The sequence below is a fragment of the Oenanthe melanoleuca genome, chromosome 3 (genome assembly GCF_029582105.1).
Source record: "Oenanthe melanoleuca isolate GR-GAL-2019-014 chromosome 3, OMel1.0, whole genome shotgun sequence".
NCBI lineage: Eukaryota > Metazoa > Chordata > Aves > Passeriformes > Muscicapidae > Oenanthe > Oenanthe melanoleuca.
The window spans coordinates 106,773,891-106,786,939 of record NC_079336.1 but is presented as its reverse complement, the minus strand read 5'-3'; the positions used below and the strand labels follow the sequence as shown (position 1 = coordinate 106,786,939).

Here is a 13,049-nt window from a genome sequence, read left to right as displayed (position 1 = left end):
AACTTCCAATACAAAGAATATCCACCACGTGCTAGTTTGGAAGTAGCAAGATAGAAAAGCGCTTGGACAATGAGCAGGTGAGAGATTTCCTATTGAACTGATTCATGGAAATGTGGGGGGAACAGAAACAGTGTTCAAAACTCAGCACAAGGAGGTAAATGTCACTGCAACTGTTAACTTGAGTTCAGTGTATCAGGAGAGAGATACTCTATCAAGTAATGAGGATAACTATGCAAGTGTTCTGATACCTTGTTATAAGCATTACTTTACAAGAATTGAATTGTCTCCTGCAGAAGGCTGCTTTAAATCAGACATCCAAAAACCCTGAAAAGCCAGATCTTCCAGATTTTCTTTCATAAAGCTAATTCCCTATGTGGTGATGCTACAGTAGGTATGGCACAGAGCACACTAGCAACATTTATCATCCCTTATTTATATTTATCAGGCATAGATGTGCAATCTTTCCTTTACTTAGCCTTTTTATACCAAGTAACAGTGTACACTGGAGCCATCTCCTGTAACATTCACTGCAAAACCACCTGAATTTAAAATAAATTGCAGCATGGTAATTACTGCAATGAATTCCTTTGATCCCTAAGCTCATATTGAAATGAGATTTTACTGACTTTGTATGGAACTGCCAGAGGACAGTCAAAACATTGGCAGCTTTTTTCCCCTCCCTGATTTCTGCGGAAGTGCCCAAACTGTCATGAAAAGGCAGGTGTATGAAATTTTTTTCTGCAAACTAAACTCTAAGGGGCTCAGAGGAATAATAGTGAAAAAAAAAAAACAAACAGAAAATATCAGAAACAGAGATAACAGTGAAAAAATCCAAAAAATTATGTATACTTTTTGTCTATTTTTAAGACTGCAGAAATGCATAAATGCTTGCAACAGCTGCTTCGTAAGCATTCATGGCGTTCACTCACTGTGCCTTGTGCTGCAGTACATTCCCATTTTCTGAAATGCTTCTCTCTCCTTTCACCTCTGCTGCATCACTGACACTGTACTTAGAAGGTACATTAACATTCTGAGACCAGACTTATTTATATTTATATGGACAAGCTTGTTTGTTCATTTATTTTATATTCTGGCTGGTAAATCATCAAAGAAACAGTTCAATTTGCTTATAATTCAGTTTAACCTTTCCTTTTCTGGTTGAAGAATTTCTGTTTTTCAAATCTTCATTAAATTAAAACAAACCAAAAAATAAAAAATCAGATGGCTTCAGATATGACAGACCAAGATTTACCTTAGTACAAGGCAGAAACTTCTATTAGAACAGGACAGACACCAACTCAGGCAAAGGGAAATGTTAGTCATTACGAAAGCTAGTAATGCTTAAAGTTTAAACTAGTTTCCCTCAGTTTCCTAAAATAGGCTTTTAGGGTTTTTTTTATCTTACACTATCAAACTGTGTTAGTTACATAACTAAAACATGCAAATAAAGTGCAACAGATTACTCTTAGACAGTATCTGATTGAACAACTTTTAATATTTCTACTGACAAACATTGTAAGCATAATCAGAGTGAACTGTATTTACTTGAAGTCTGTCCAGTGATAGACTTGGGTCACTGAACTACCAGTTCAAGGAGAGTTACTGGCATATCATTTTCAGTTGAGACAGAGGATGCTGAAGTGATCATGGACTAGGACGTGTTCCAGCAGTGCCAAATTCTAATCAAAACTCAGATTGTGCGTTAGTAACCGAGGCTGAGGCAACAATTATCCTGTACCATACACAGAAAGCAACTAGTATTGAACAGACAAAAAGTTTGGTCAACAAACTAGTTTTACTTCTTTAATAATATTTTGCTAATAACTCAAGAGGCACGACAGTACCAGTAAGCATATGAACCTTAAAATGCACAATGGCCACAGACAGTTGACTTGCATACAGAAGTGGTGTTTGGTAGCAGACCTACAGACGGCTTTTCGATTCTTCCACTCTTAAATGATTTTGTATTTCCTCCTGACCTAGTCATGCACTGGAGAGGAATTCCACAGCAGTCTCCTTCTCTTCAGCTAACTCCTTAGCAGTAAGATCCATCTTCTCACGAGAAAAATCATTAATAGGAAGACCCTCAACAAACTTCCAGGTCTTGTCCTGATTGAAAACAAGCAAATAAAAAGCCCTCCATGTAAGAACAGGCTTGAAACAGTCATGAAAAACTCTGCGGCATAAGAACAAAGCTTCTGGCCCTAAGAACCACATCAGGCAGCAATTAATTTTATTTCAGATAAAGAATACAACCAGCATGAGCTAGTCATGCCAGATTATACATGTTTACCAGCATTTAGCTGACAATCAAGTTAACTTGGTTAGTAAGAGTCCTCTCTGTGAGAGACTGCTAAACTCCCACATCCCAGCAACTGCAGTCCCACACTGCTGTTTACAAGCTCATGTGACAGTTGAATAGGTCTTGCAGAAGATATATGGATTTAAATACAGCTTAGTTACCTTGATCACAACAGGGAATGAATATAGCAGATCTTCAGGAACACCATAAGAATTGCCATCAGAAATTACTCCCATCGAAACAAACTCCCCCTGGAATCAGAAAAGTCAGAGATAAATACATTTTTCACTGCTAGAGGCAAGAAAAATTTTCTTAATTTTTGACATCCTTTATCTCCTATGACACAACTTATTCCAGGAAAGGATAAATTCTTTCCTCTGAACACACATACACTCGAGGTCAGTGAGGTGGGCATGGAATCAAAGCATTAGGCAAACAAGCACTTACTCAATAGCCACATCTTACCGCTGGAGTGCCAAACCAGATGTCCCTCACATGATCACAGATAGCTTTGGCAGCTGACATAGCACTGGACAGCTTCCTGGCCTTAATAACAGCTGCTCCACGTTGCTGAACAGTCTGCAATTAAAAAAAAACAAAACAACCATAACTAAATTGTAAAGCAGCAAAATCATGGCTTGGTCTACATGCTGTGGGTAAATGCTATCAAGAAAGACTGTTGTACGTAATTATTTAATTTTATCACTGAAGATGCAGTTCTTTCACTAAACAAACACGGCATACAATCCAGAAATACAATCTAGAAGAGTTTTGCCAACACAAATGTAACAAAATGTTTCAGAGGCTCATTCCTTAGCTTTACAGCTAGCTGACTTCTCTCATACCAACCAGATGTCTCAAGCTTTTCCCACCAGGAGACTTTGTGCATGTCAACAGATTGCATTGTAACAGATGTCTCAAGCAACACACTGTCAATTAATGTCTCCTGCAGAACACCAAAGCGAAACACTTGCTGGTCTCAATCCTACAATACTTAACGCAAACAATTAATTGAATTCCTGAAGATAGCTGACTCTACATCACCATACTCAAGTTAATAGTTTTTAAATTTAATACTTTTGGTAAAGCTTTATTCATCTAGGGCTTTAACAACCCAATTCCCTTCATATTCCACTTGGGTAGCCCGTGCTTTTGATCAATTAATACAATTTTTTTTTTGTACTAACCTACATTATTGTTTATTACTATCATACATTAAGACATTTGCAGGCATTTTCTAGATTTTTCAGATCCCTTTTCAGATATGGTGCTGATGATGCCATATATTTAGAACTGGAAAGTGTGTATATGTGTGTGTGTATGTCTGTGCACATGCATGAGCAGGGAAAGAGCTGCTAGCCTTTTCTGGTGGGCGGGGAGCAGCAAATGGATCATCCCACTTCATCTAGAAAACTGCCCCAAAAAAAGTCACCGTAGTGAAATGGCAATGGTGCTTCTTTGTCAGACAAGTTTCACCTGAGCTGCAATAAAAACTCTTTGCCGAATCATTTTAGCATTTCAGTTGGATTTTTCTAGCGAAAGTCACATAAGACTTTCCTGCCTTGAATTTTCCAGGGCAACTAACCGATAGCAATGAGATATCTGAAAATGGCTTATTCTAGTGAGAGAAAAGAGCTGCTTCAGTACATTAGTTACATTGTTCACAATTTCAGATGAGCTTAGGAGAAAGAACAAGCACAGAATGACCATGGGAAAAAAAAAAAAAAAAAAAGAGGTATCTTACCAGGATAAAGTCTCCCTTCAGCCAGCTGTCATCTTTTATAGCTTCATAGACTCCAACTTCCTTTCCTTTCACATTTACCTTCGCATGGTTAACATCAGGATATTGAGTGGAAGAGTGGTTGCCCCAGATGATGACATTCTTCACATCATTAGCAGTCACACCAAGTTTCAGAGCAATCTAAATGTAATGAAAGATGCCCATTGCATTCACTTCAGCTTCTCAAATCACAGGCTTCTTTGAAAGCATTGCTCTGTTTGTTTCTAGCAAAGATAACAGAATAGGCCCTTTTTACCTGAGATTTGGCTCTGTTGTGATCCAAACGAGTTAAGCAGCTGAAGTTTTCCTTTGGTATGGATGGGGCTGACTTTGATGCAATCAGGCAGTTGGTATTGGCTGGATTCCCAACAACCACAACCTAAAATTGAAAAAAGGAAAGATGAAGTAGGTATTTCTGCAAAACACCTCCCTCCAGTTAAATACATTGCTTTGCCTTCTGAGAAGCTATCTAAAAGTCAAGTTTTCTAATCTCTTGGCTGTCTTCAATAAGATTGCTTTTTAGTAGTCACCCGATCTTCTACAAATGCACATAAAAATATTTTCCAGGTAGGTATTTTCTTTAACTTGACATCCAAACATGAAAGGGAACAAGACTTCTAGGGAGATCTGTACACTGACTTACAGCCTGGCTTCAAACCTCATGCTATCATATATAGAGAAAGATAGACACATGCACACTTTTAACCAACCACTTTTAAACATTTTCTGGACTGGCTGCCACTGCTTTATATAATTGCTTTATAATTAAGAAAGCCAGAACAGTTACTTATCTTGATGTTCATAGGCAGCTAGAAGTAAAATACTGCCTCAACTTAGATCAATTTGTTACTATGCAAAACTGATTTTTATTCATCCTTCATTTGTGCCTCAAATGACTTATGTCAAACTCCAAATACTCTAGATCACACAAGCTGATCTGCAAACTTCCCTTTGTATTTCCCCTTTTGAAAGTGAGTTCAGTAAATTTGCCACTACTCCGCAATAGTTATATGGATAGTTTTCATTCCAACTGGATAAAGAAGTAAACACATCTTTAGAAGCCGTAGGAAGTTCATCAGCAGACATTAGAAGTCAGTTACAAAGCACAGTCACAGTCTGGGTCTGAGATTAAGAGCAGTGGGAGAGCAGCCACATGATCCCATTAACTGTGCTGAAGGAATCTGAGAGAGAACAATTAAAATCTTCTACTCCAAAGAATAAGATGCAAACAACCTAAATAAAGCCGATTTTTGTGGAACTGTAATTCCATATTGATACTGAAGCTAAGGGTCATTATGTTAAAGGACACAGATGGATATGACACAGGCAGCTGCATGTAGTTAATTCAGTTCTCCTAGAGAAGAGTGATAATGAGCAAGAGATTGCTTATTTTTTTTAAAACACACTTTCATGGGGTTGCTTTTCAAATTGGTGGTAACCAGTTCAGAGTATGTGTGATGTACAGTAAGACTCACCTTTTTCACCAAACAAATTAATGACTAAATCATCCACCTATTTAACATTGTTTCTTATCTACCCTTGACTGTGGTCTATTTTCCAGGACATAAGGAAAGGAATATCCGCACTGAAAGGGCTCCTGTTTGTGCAATATTCTTCTACAATGTATCCAGATCTCTACATAACAGAGAATTAATGTTTTAAATCCAGTTCCTATACTCACCTTGACAGTCTTTTTGGCATACTTGTCCAAGGCTGCACCCTGAGACTTGAAAATTTTCACATTTGCTTTGAGTAAATCCTTCCTCTCCATGCCTTCTCTCCTTGGCATGGAGCCAACCAGAATTGCTATGTCAAGGTCTTTGAATGCAACTTCCTCCTTGTCTGTTGGAATGACCTCTAAAAAAAAAAGGAAAGAGAGAAAAGGATTCAGCAAGATAAATCCTCGTGGCAAAGTGATATTGGGAATATTCTTTTGTGCATGTATAGTATATAGTCTGACAATACCACCACCTTCCTCTTCCAAAAATACAAGCACAGTCATTTGGCCCTACCTCCACAGATTAAATACTTGCCAGTAAATGGGTTTCATATACAAATATTTATCTAAAGTGGAAAACACAGGAGAAATCTATGTAAAAAGGTACATCTCATTTGCCTCTAAAATGTGTATATAAGTACATATGCTTTTATTCACTTTTATAATAAAATTTCAGTGGCAAGTACCAACACAAGTGGAGTTTTGCTGCCCCTTTAACAATTCAAAGCAGAGAATGTTTGATTTGTACAAGAGCTGGTACCTACATGCTTTTTTGTCATGTTTTATAGTAATTCCACTAACACCTACTTGCTCCTTTTCTTCTGCTTGTTTAAACTATCAGAGCTCTGCTTGTTTACATGGCTTAAGTAGTGATTTTTTTATTTTGTGTCTTCATACAGAAGACACTTTTAAGACTAAATTAGATTTTTCAAAATGTAGCAATAAATATTATATACATAATATAGCAACGATATATATTTCATGGCTGGGCCAGAATACAATGCACATATGCACAAGTGTCTGACAATTTCTTGTCCAGGCTGAAAGCCCAGGATTAGATTATATAAACCCCGATATCTGCATTGCCAATTCTGTTCACAAAACCTATTTTGATGTCATTTTTCCTAGCTTACAGGCAAAGCTGAATTGATTATATTCCACAAAATACAAAACCAAGGATTATCTAAGATTTTCTTCTGCCTAACCTCCTGCCAGCTACAGGGACTCATAAATGCAAAAGTGTATACTGCAGCATCTTGTAGGTATAAGAAAAAATTGTTTCGGCCACCTCTGAGCAGTGGCAGAGCACAGTCCTGCAGCTCCATCACCACACCTTCCAAAACGGTCATCATAGGAGTGATGTCCAGTAGCACAAGAATAAGAGGCTAAGGAAAGAAAGAAAAGGTTTAGTGCAAACTGGGCATAATCTGTTTTGAAAATGAATTTGTCTTGTACTTTTTGTATGCTGTTACCTCATGCAAGATTTAAAACTCATTTGCAGAAAACAAATAACTTCAGCACAACCAACAACTGACAACTTGCATAACAGAGCAGAACTTCCATTTTCCCCACTTAAAGAAGAAATTACTTGCATATTGGTAAAGCAAGTGTCTATGAGGAAACCAGTCTCAGGCACTGCAGTTCTGACATTCATTCATTCATTCCTGTGCGATTCAGTGTTACCTGGTCAATCACCTACTGCAATTCAATTCAGAGTTACCTGGTCTTTGCCGAAGACATCGCCCTTGGCAATGCTGTAGAGCAGGGAGTAAGCAATCTGCCCAGCTGCTCCAGTCACCAGCACTCTGACAGGCTCACCCTGCAAGGAAATGACACAGCCTTACACACAGCTCCACACCTCAGCCCCACACCACCTAAAAATTAAGTTTACTGCAGCAATAACTTTATGATTATGTAATCTGGATGAAAGCATGTGCCTAAAAGTGGATCAGCCTCAGCTCCTGGGGTCACATTTCTGGTTCTGCTAGAACCACCAGCAATTTCTCTGCTTGCTTTTACAGAAACAGACTGCAATTGCAAAAAGATCCTTAAAAGCTGCTCCTGGAAAACTTGCAAAATGCCAGGAATAACAATGTATCTGAAAAATCTTGCATTTCCTTTAAAAACACTGCCTTGTTAACATAAGACAATACAACATACACCCCCCCACCCATTCATACTCCAAATTTACTACAGAAGTTTTATGAGCTGTGATACTTGACTGGTTTTCAGATTCTTTCAATTTTGAGGGCTGATCCCATTAAGCATTTTGAATGCTCATTTGCAACCAAAGAATGCTAGAAACCAAAGAATCTAGTGGACTTAAAACTACTGCCTCACTGAACTGTTAGGCAGCAAATTGAACTAATCCACAGACAAAAGCTACATTATGAACAAATACAGACACTACTATCCATAATACAACTGTCTATTGTCAAACTGACCCCAAACTCCAAAAGACTGGGAGAAGACTGCCAAAATGTTACTATACTGCAAATAAGAGGGGAAAAAGGGCTTGCCCTGTAGCAAAACACCACTTTGTTAAACAGAACCAGGACTGGGAGAAATCCAGAGGTTATTCAATACTGAAAATTAAAGACTGCAAGAGTTTGGGTTGTTCATCCTAGAGAAGAGAAGGTACTAGGGTGGCTTTTCAATTCTCAAAGGGGACTTACAGAAAATATTAGGACAAACTTTTCAGAAGGACCCGTAATGAAATGACAAGAGGCAATAGCTTTAAACTAAAAGAGGACAACAGACTGAGATAAGAAGTAAATACTTTACAATAAGGATGGTGAAACACTGGCACAGATTGTCCAGATAAGTGGTGATTGCCCCACCCCTGGAAACATTCAAGGTCAAATTGGACAGGTCTTTGAAAAAACCTGGTCTTGCTGAAGATGTCCCTACCAAACGCAGGGGGATGGACCAAGGAACTTTAAAATTTTGCTCAAACCCAAAGCATTCCGTGATTCTGTCAAAATGGGCCACGTGGTAAAGGACATTCATAATCCACTATTCTGTAAAACTGTTATTTCCCTTTTTCTTCAGAGGCAATAGGGCTGGGGCAGATTGTGCTAGGATGGGAACAAGCAGTCTGACCAGCCTGCTGGAATGCCAAGCACATTTCTTCAGAAAATTAAAAGATGATCATTTGAGACACCGACTTTCGAATGCGAAAGAAGTGATTTAATTGCATTCTGGGCTACATTACAAAAAGTGTAAGCTGCAGAGCAAAGACAGGCCTTGCACTCAGTGCTGGTGATATTGAAGATAGAATACTGAGTCCAGTTCTGGAAACCTGAGTTCATGGTCTGTAAGAAGAGGCTGAAGGTGCTGGACATGGTCTGAAAAGGTAGAGGATAAGGGAGATCTAACAGCAGACCACGACACCTTCACAGAATGTAAGAAAAATAACACCGCCCCCAACCCCTCTCAGCAGTAGCAGAACAGGGTGCAACAGCTACAAATTAAGAGAAAAACTCTTGATTATGTGGTACTGCTGCAGCAGAACAGAGTACCCCGAGGGTTCATACAAAGTTCACCCCTGGCAGTTTTCAAGCCCAAACCAAAACACCTATGACATAATCTATCAGTGGCAAAAGTCTCACCATCAGGCTGGACAGGACAACTTCCAGGCACGGAGCAAGAAAGAGGGCAGATTATGACCTCTACATATCCTTTCCAACCAGCATTCCAGTCACTGATATTTATAGGAAAACCTTGCAGGGCTTCAAGTGTAAGCTTTCTGCAGAAGTGACCAGCCAAGCATAGCTACACCACACTAGTGTTAGATAATTAAAAAAATTAGGCCAGCTACCCCATTTTATCACATACTAGATAAAATCAGAGCATGAATTATGAAGTTAAACTACTGAACTTGCATATTTAGACCTGGCCTTCACTATGGGAATGATTCTTTAAATATCTCATTACCCAGATGCCCATTACACTGTGCTGAAGTGCTTTATTCTCTTTTGAACTTGTCCTACTATGAGTCACACCCCTCTAACTTCATTGAAACTCCACTATGAGGGGCAGAAGAGCAGACAATCAACTCTTGCTGGTTTAAATTCAAAACTAGTTCTGGTACTCTATTCTTGAGGAAGGAAATGTACCATAACATCTGGATAATAATGGGCAGCACAGATTAAGATGAGCATGTTTTTAGCATGTTTCTACGAATAATCTACATTTTATTTATATAAATGGAACAAGTGAACACTCTTTTAAGGCAGCTAACCACATTAGTTAGTAAAATAAGTACTGGTAAGTCACAGTGCTGCAAAACCACAGCCTGGCAAAATCCACATCATAAAGAAGTGATCCTGTTCTAACCTATTTCAGAACTCACACAGGTAGTAACAAAACATGTCTCCTTCATATTATATGGTATCAGAAATCGACTGTGAATTGATTTCTGAATTTCCAGGGAAGAGAAGAAAGATTTTAAGGCTCTTTCTTCTAAAGTAGTGTCACAAAAGGGGGAAATGAAAAGAGATATTTTTTTCTATTCTATGAACTTTATAAGCCAGTCTGACTGAAACACAAAAAATGCCAACCTACCTACTTGCATTGTGGTGAGTATTCAGCACAACACAAGGAAAGGGAAAGAGTAGAAGATAAAAAAAAAGTAGGACTAAATATTTTTTTACTGAGACAAACTTAGCATTTAGCCTCTAAATAAAATGCCAAACCTTCAGTCATGAGACAGCTTCACTTTCTCAACATAATTATGTTTGCAGACTACCACCCATCCTGTTGTCCCTCATTTGGGACTGGAGGAGGAAAACACATAAGCTAAAATGAGATGAGGTGTGCTGCCTACTTGTTTTTTCTTTCCAAACCTTCAGTACACTGGATTCAGGGCATTCCCCAGACCCTTTTACCCCTGCACCAATTGTGAGCATTTAGCATCAAAGACACTTTCATGCTCTCTCTTAAATCCAGAAGCTGGATTTACAAATCAAAAACATTGTGTTTCTTACAAAACATGGATAACTCTCACCAAAAAAAACCCTTACATCTCATACTAAAATTGGTCTCACTGAGTATCTGAGGCTACTTTTAAAGAAATGAGAGGCTCCCCAAGAGAAGTTGTAGCTTCCAGACATTCATGTCCATGCGCTTTAACCCGTGACTTGGCTCCTGCAGGACTTTCATGCTGTGGTAACTGCAGGGGTGACCTTTACTCACTCTCAGGTATACGAGAACTAGAGGACAAATTCAGCAACAACTAGCTAAACTATTTTATTCCAAAGCCTTCTCCACTCCACATTCAGCCGATTAGTTAAAAAAGCTTTAGGAAAATAAAAGACTAGCAAAAGCAATGATAAAAAGGATGAGAAGAAAACCCCCAGCAACTGAATACTGCATGCCCAGGTACCCTTCTTCATCTAATCCAGCAAATGTAGGATATCTCCTCCTCCTAAACTATCATAGATAAAAGCAAAGCCTCCAATATCAAGTCTTAAAGTCCTCCCCACACACTTTGGTTTAAGAACTCTGTGCCTCAGTTATGTCTGTGATTACAGCTGATATGAGCAGACCTAAAACATTAGTGCCATACCTGCAAACAGCACTGCACTGCAAAACTGATTCAGGTTACAAAGGTAAGTAAAAGATAACTCACAACCTATCAAATGTAGTGAGAGGAACATCGTGACTATAGATGTGATAGACTTTGCATTGCTAATTGCAGTTATAAGAGATCTCTATAAGGATTATTGCTGATTAACTATAAAATACCATCAAGCTTATCATTATTCCTGAATAATACAGCCAACTAAGCTATCCCACCTTGCTTTACAAGAATTATTTAATCATTAAAATACACTTTTATCACTTCCAAAGTCTAGAGTCTGCCTAAGGAACTTCCCCCCTTTGCTCTCCCTTTTTTAAAGCAGCACTGTGGAGACAATAAACATGTTTGGAAATGTAATAGAAAGTCTCAGCAAGGCAGCTGTGCACTTGAAGAACACCACTAGCGCTGTGGTTCAGAGACCAAAGCAATTCCAAAGGCATTCCTTCCTTAAGGAATGACCTTGACACAGGTGCCCTGTGAAATCTTTTCCATTTTATTGAGCTAACAGTGGTTGCACTGATATATTATTTTATTTCAGAAATTTTAAGCTTCTGCCCAACACCACATGCAAATCTGAACAGCAAAGGCAAGATAAAAACAGTGACATTATGAATCGTCTGGACATCAAAGTTATAACAAGCAGTTCTCTGTGAAACCAGCCCTTCCATATCAGCCAATGCTTTGAGAGCTCAAACACAGACTAGAACTTGCTGTCATGTTGTCCTGCCTGCAAATCCACATTTTAAACAGAAAGAATGGAAAAGTACAATAAAGTTTACAGATTTTTGTATTTTTTTGAGGTACAGCTGAAATAAGCCACATTTCAGAGCATGTATGCATCCTTTCTATAGCAAAATACTGAAAGGTTTGAATAACAGTGTATTGAGTATAGAAAAATATAGAGATGTTTTCATGCCTAGAAAGGAAAGCAAGGTCTCTGTGCAGGTTTGTATATCTGTGCACACATGCTGCAGAAAAGCAAAGCACAGCAGCTGTAACCTCTGTAACCTCAGGGCAGAACTAGAAAGACTCCTTGACAATCTAGAGAGTCTGAACAAACAGCCGGATTTCCGATAGTAGCAGGGATGAACCAATAAAGACATTTCACAAGCACAAGCACTTTCCCTTGAGCTAACACAGAACAGCACCAAAACCTTTCATGCCTGGTGAACGAAGGCGCTGACAGCCCCCATCTCCCGAAGGCAATGTCGGCAGCCGCGGCGCCGGAGAAAACGCGGTTACCCCTGCGAGTGCCAGGCCCAGGACAGGGAGGTTCGCTGCGTCCCAGCGGGGGCACATCCCCCCTTCCCCCGCACGGCCCCGGGGAGAGGGAGAGGCAGAGCCGCCGCCAGGCCGGCACCGACCCCACGCCCCCGCCTGGAAGGTCACCCGGGCCCGGCTCCTCGGGACGCCACGACCACCTTCAGTCACCCCTGCCCCTCACTCCCCGGGCCCTCCCGGCAGCAGCGCGGCAGGCAGGGAGGGCGATGCCATTTCGGGGTCCCCTACGCCTGCCGGAGCTCCCTGCCCCGAGCCGAAGGAATCCGAGGGGCGCGGTCCCGCCGCGGGCCCGGTACCGACCATTTCTGCAGGAGCTGCGGGTTCGGTGTCTGCTCGGGGTCACCTCTGCGGCGCGACTGCGGCCGTGGCAGCGCTGCGCCGAGCTGCCGCTGGGGGGCGGGGCGCGCGGCCGCGCATGGCCGCCTGGGGGCTGTAGTCATGGTCGCAGGCGGCCCGCGCCGCTCGGATGCAGAGAGAACTACAACTCCCAGCGTGCCTCGGGGTCGTCGCGCCGCGCCCCCGCGAGCCATTGGCGGTTGCCGCTGCCCCCTCGCCCCATTCATTGAAGAGCCGCGCGGCAGCGGAGGGGTTGGGCCGTTAGGGG

At 40.6% G+C, this 13,049-nt stretch overlaps 1 protein-coding gene across 1 annotated transcript; it reads right to left on the bottom strand.

The window, feature by feature from the left end:
• Positions 1-1,475: 1,475 nt before the first annotated feature.
• MDH1 (malate dehydrogenase 1) lies at positions 1,476-12,883 on the bottom strand. Its single transcript, XM_056488870.1, has 9 exons — positions 12,746-12,883; positions 7,301-7,399; positions 6,869-6,965; positions 5,764-5,939; positions 4,339-4,461; positions 4,047-4,223; positions 2,768-2,881; positions 2,464-2,553; positions 1,476-2,109 (listed from the first exon to the last, which is right to left on the bottom strand). The coding sequence occupies exons 1-9, from the start codon at positions 12,746-12,748 to the stop codon at positions 1,984-1,986; spliced, it is 1,005 nt and encodes a 334-aa protein (XP_056344845.1). The 5' UTR covers positions 12,749-12,883; the 3' UTR covers positions 1,476-1,983.
• Between the last annotated feature and the right edge of the window lie 166 nt (positions 12,884-13,049).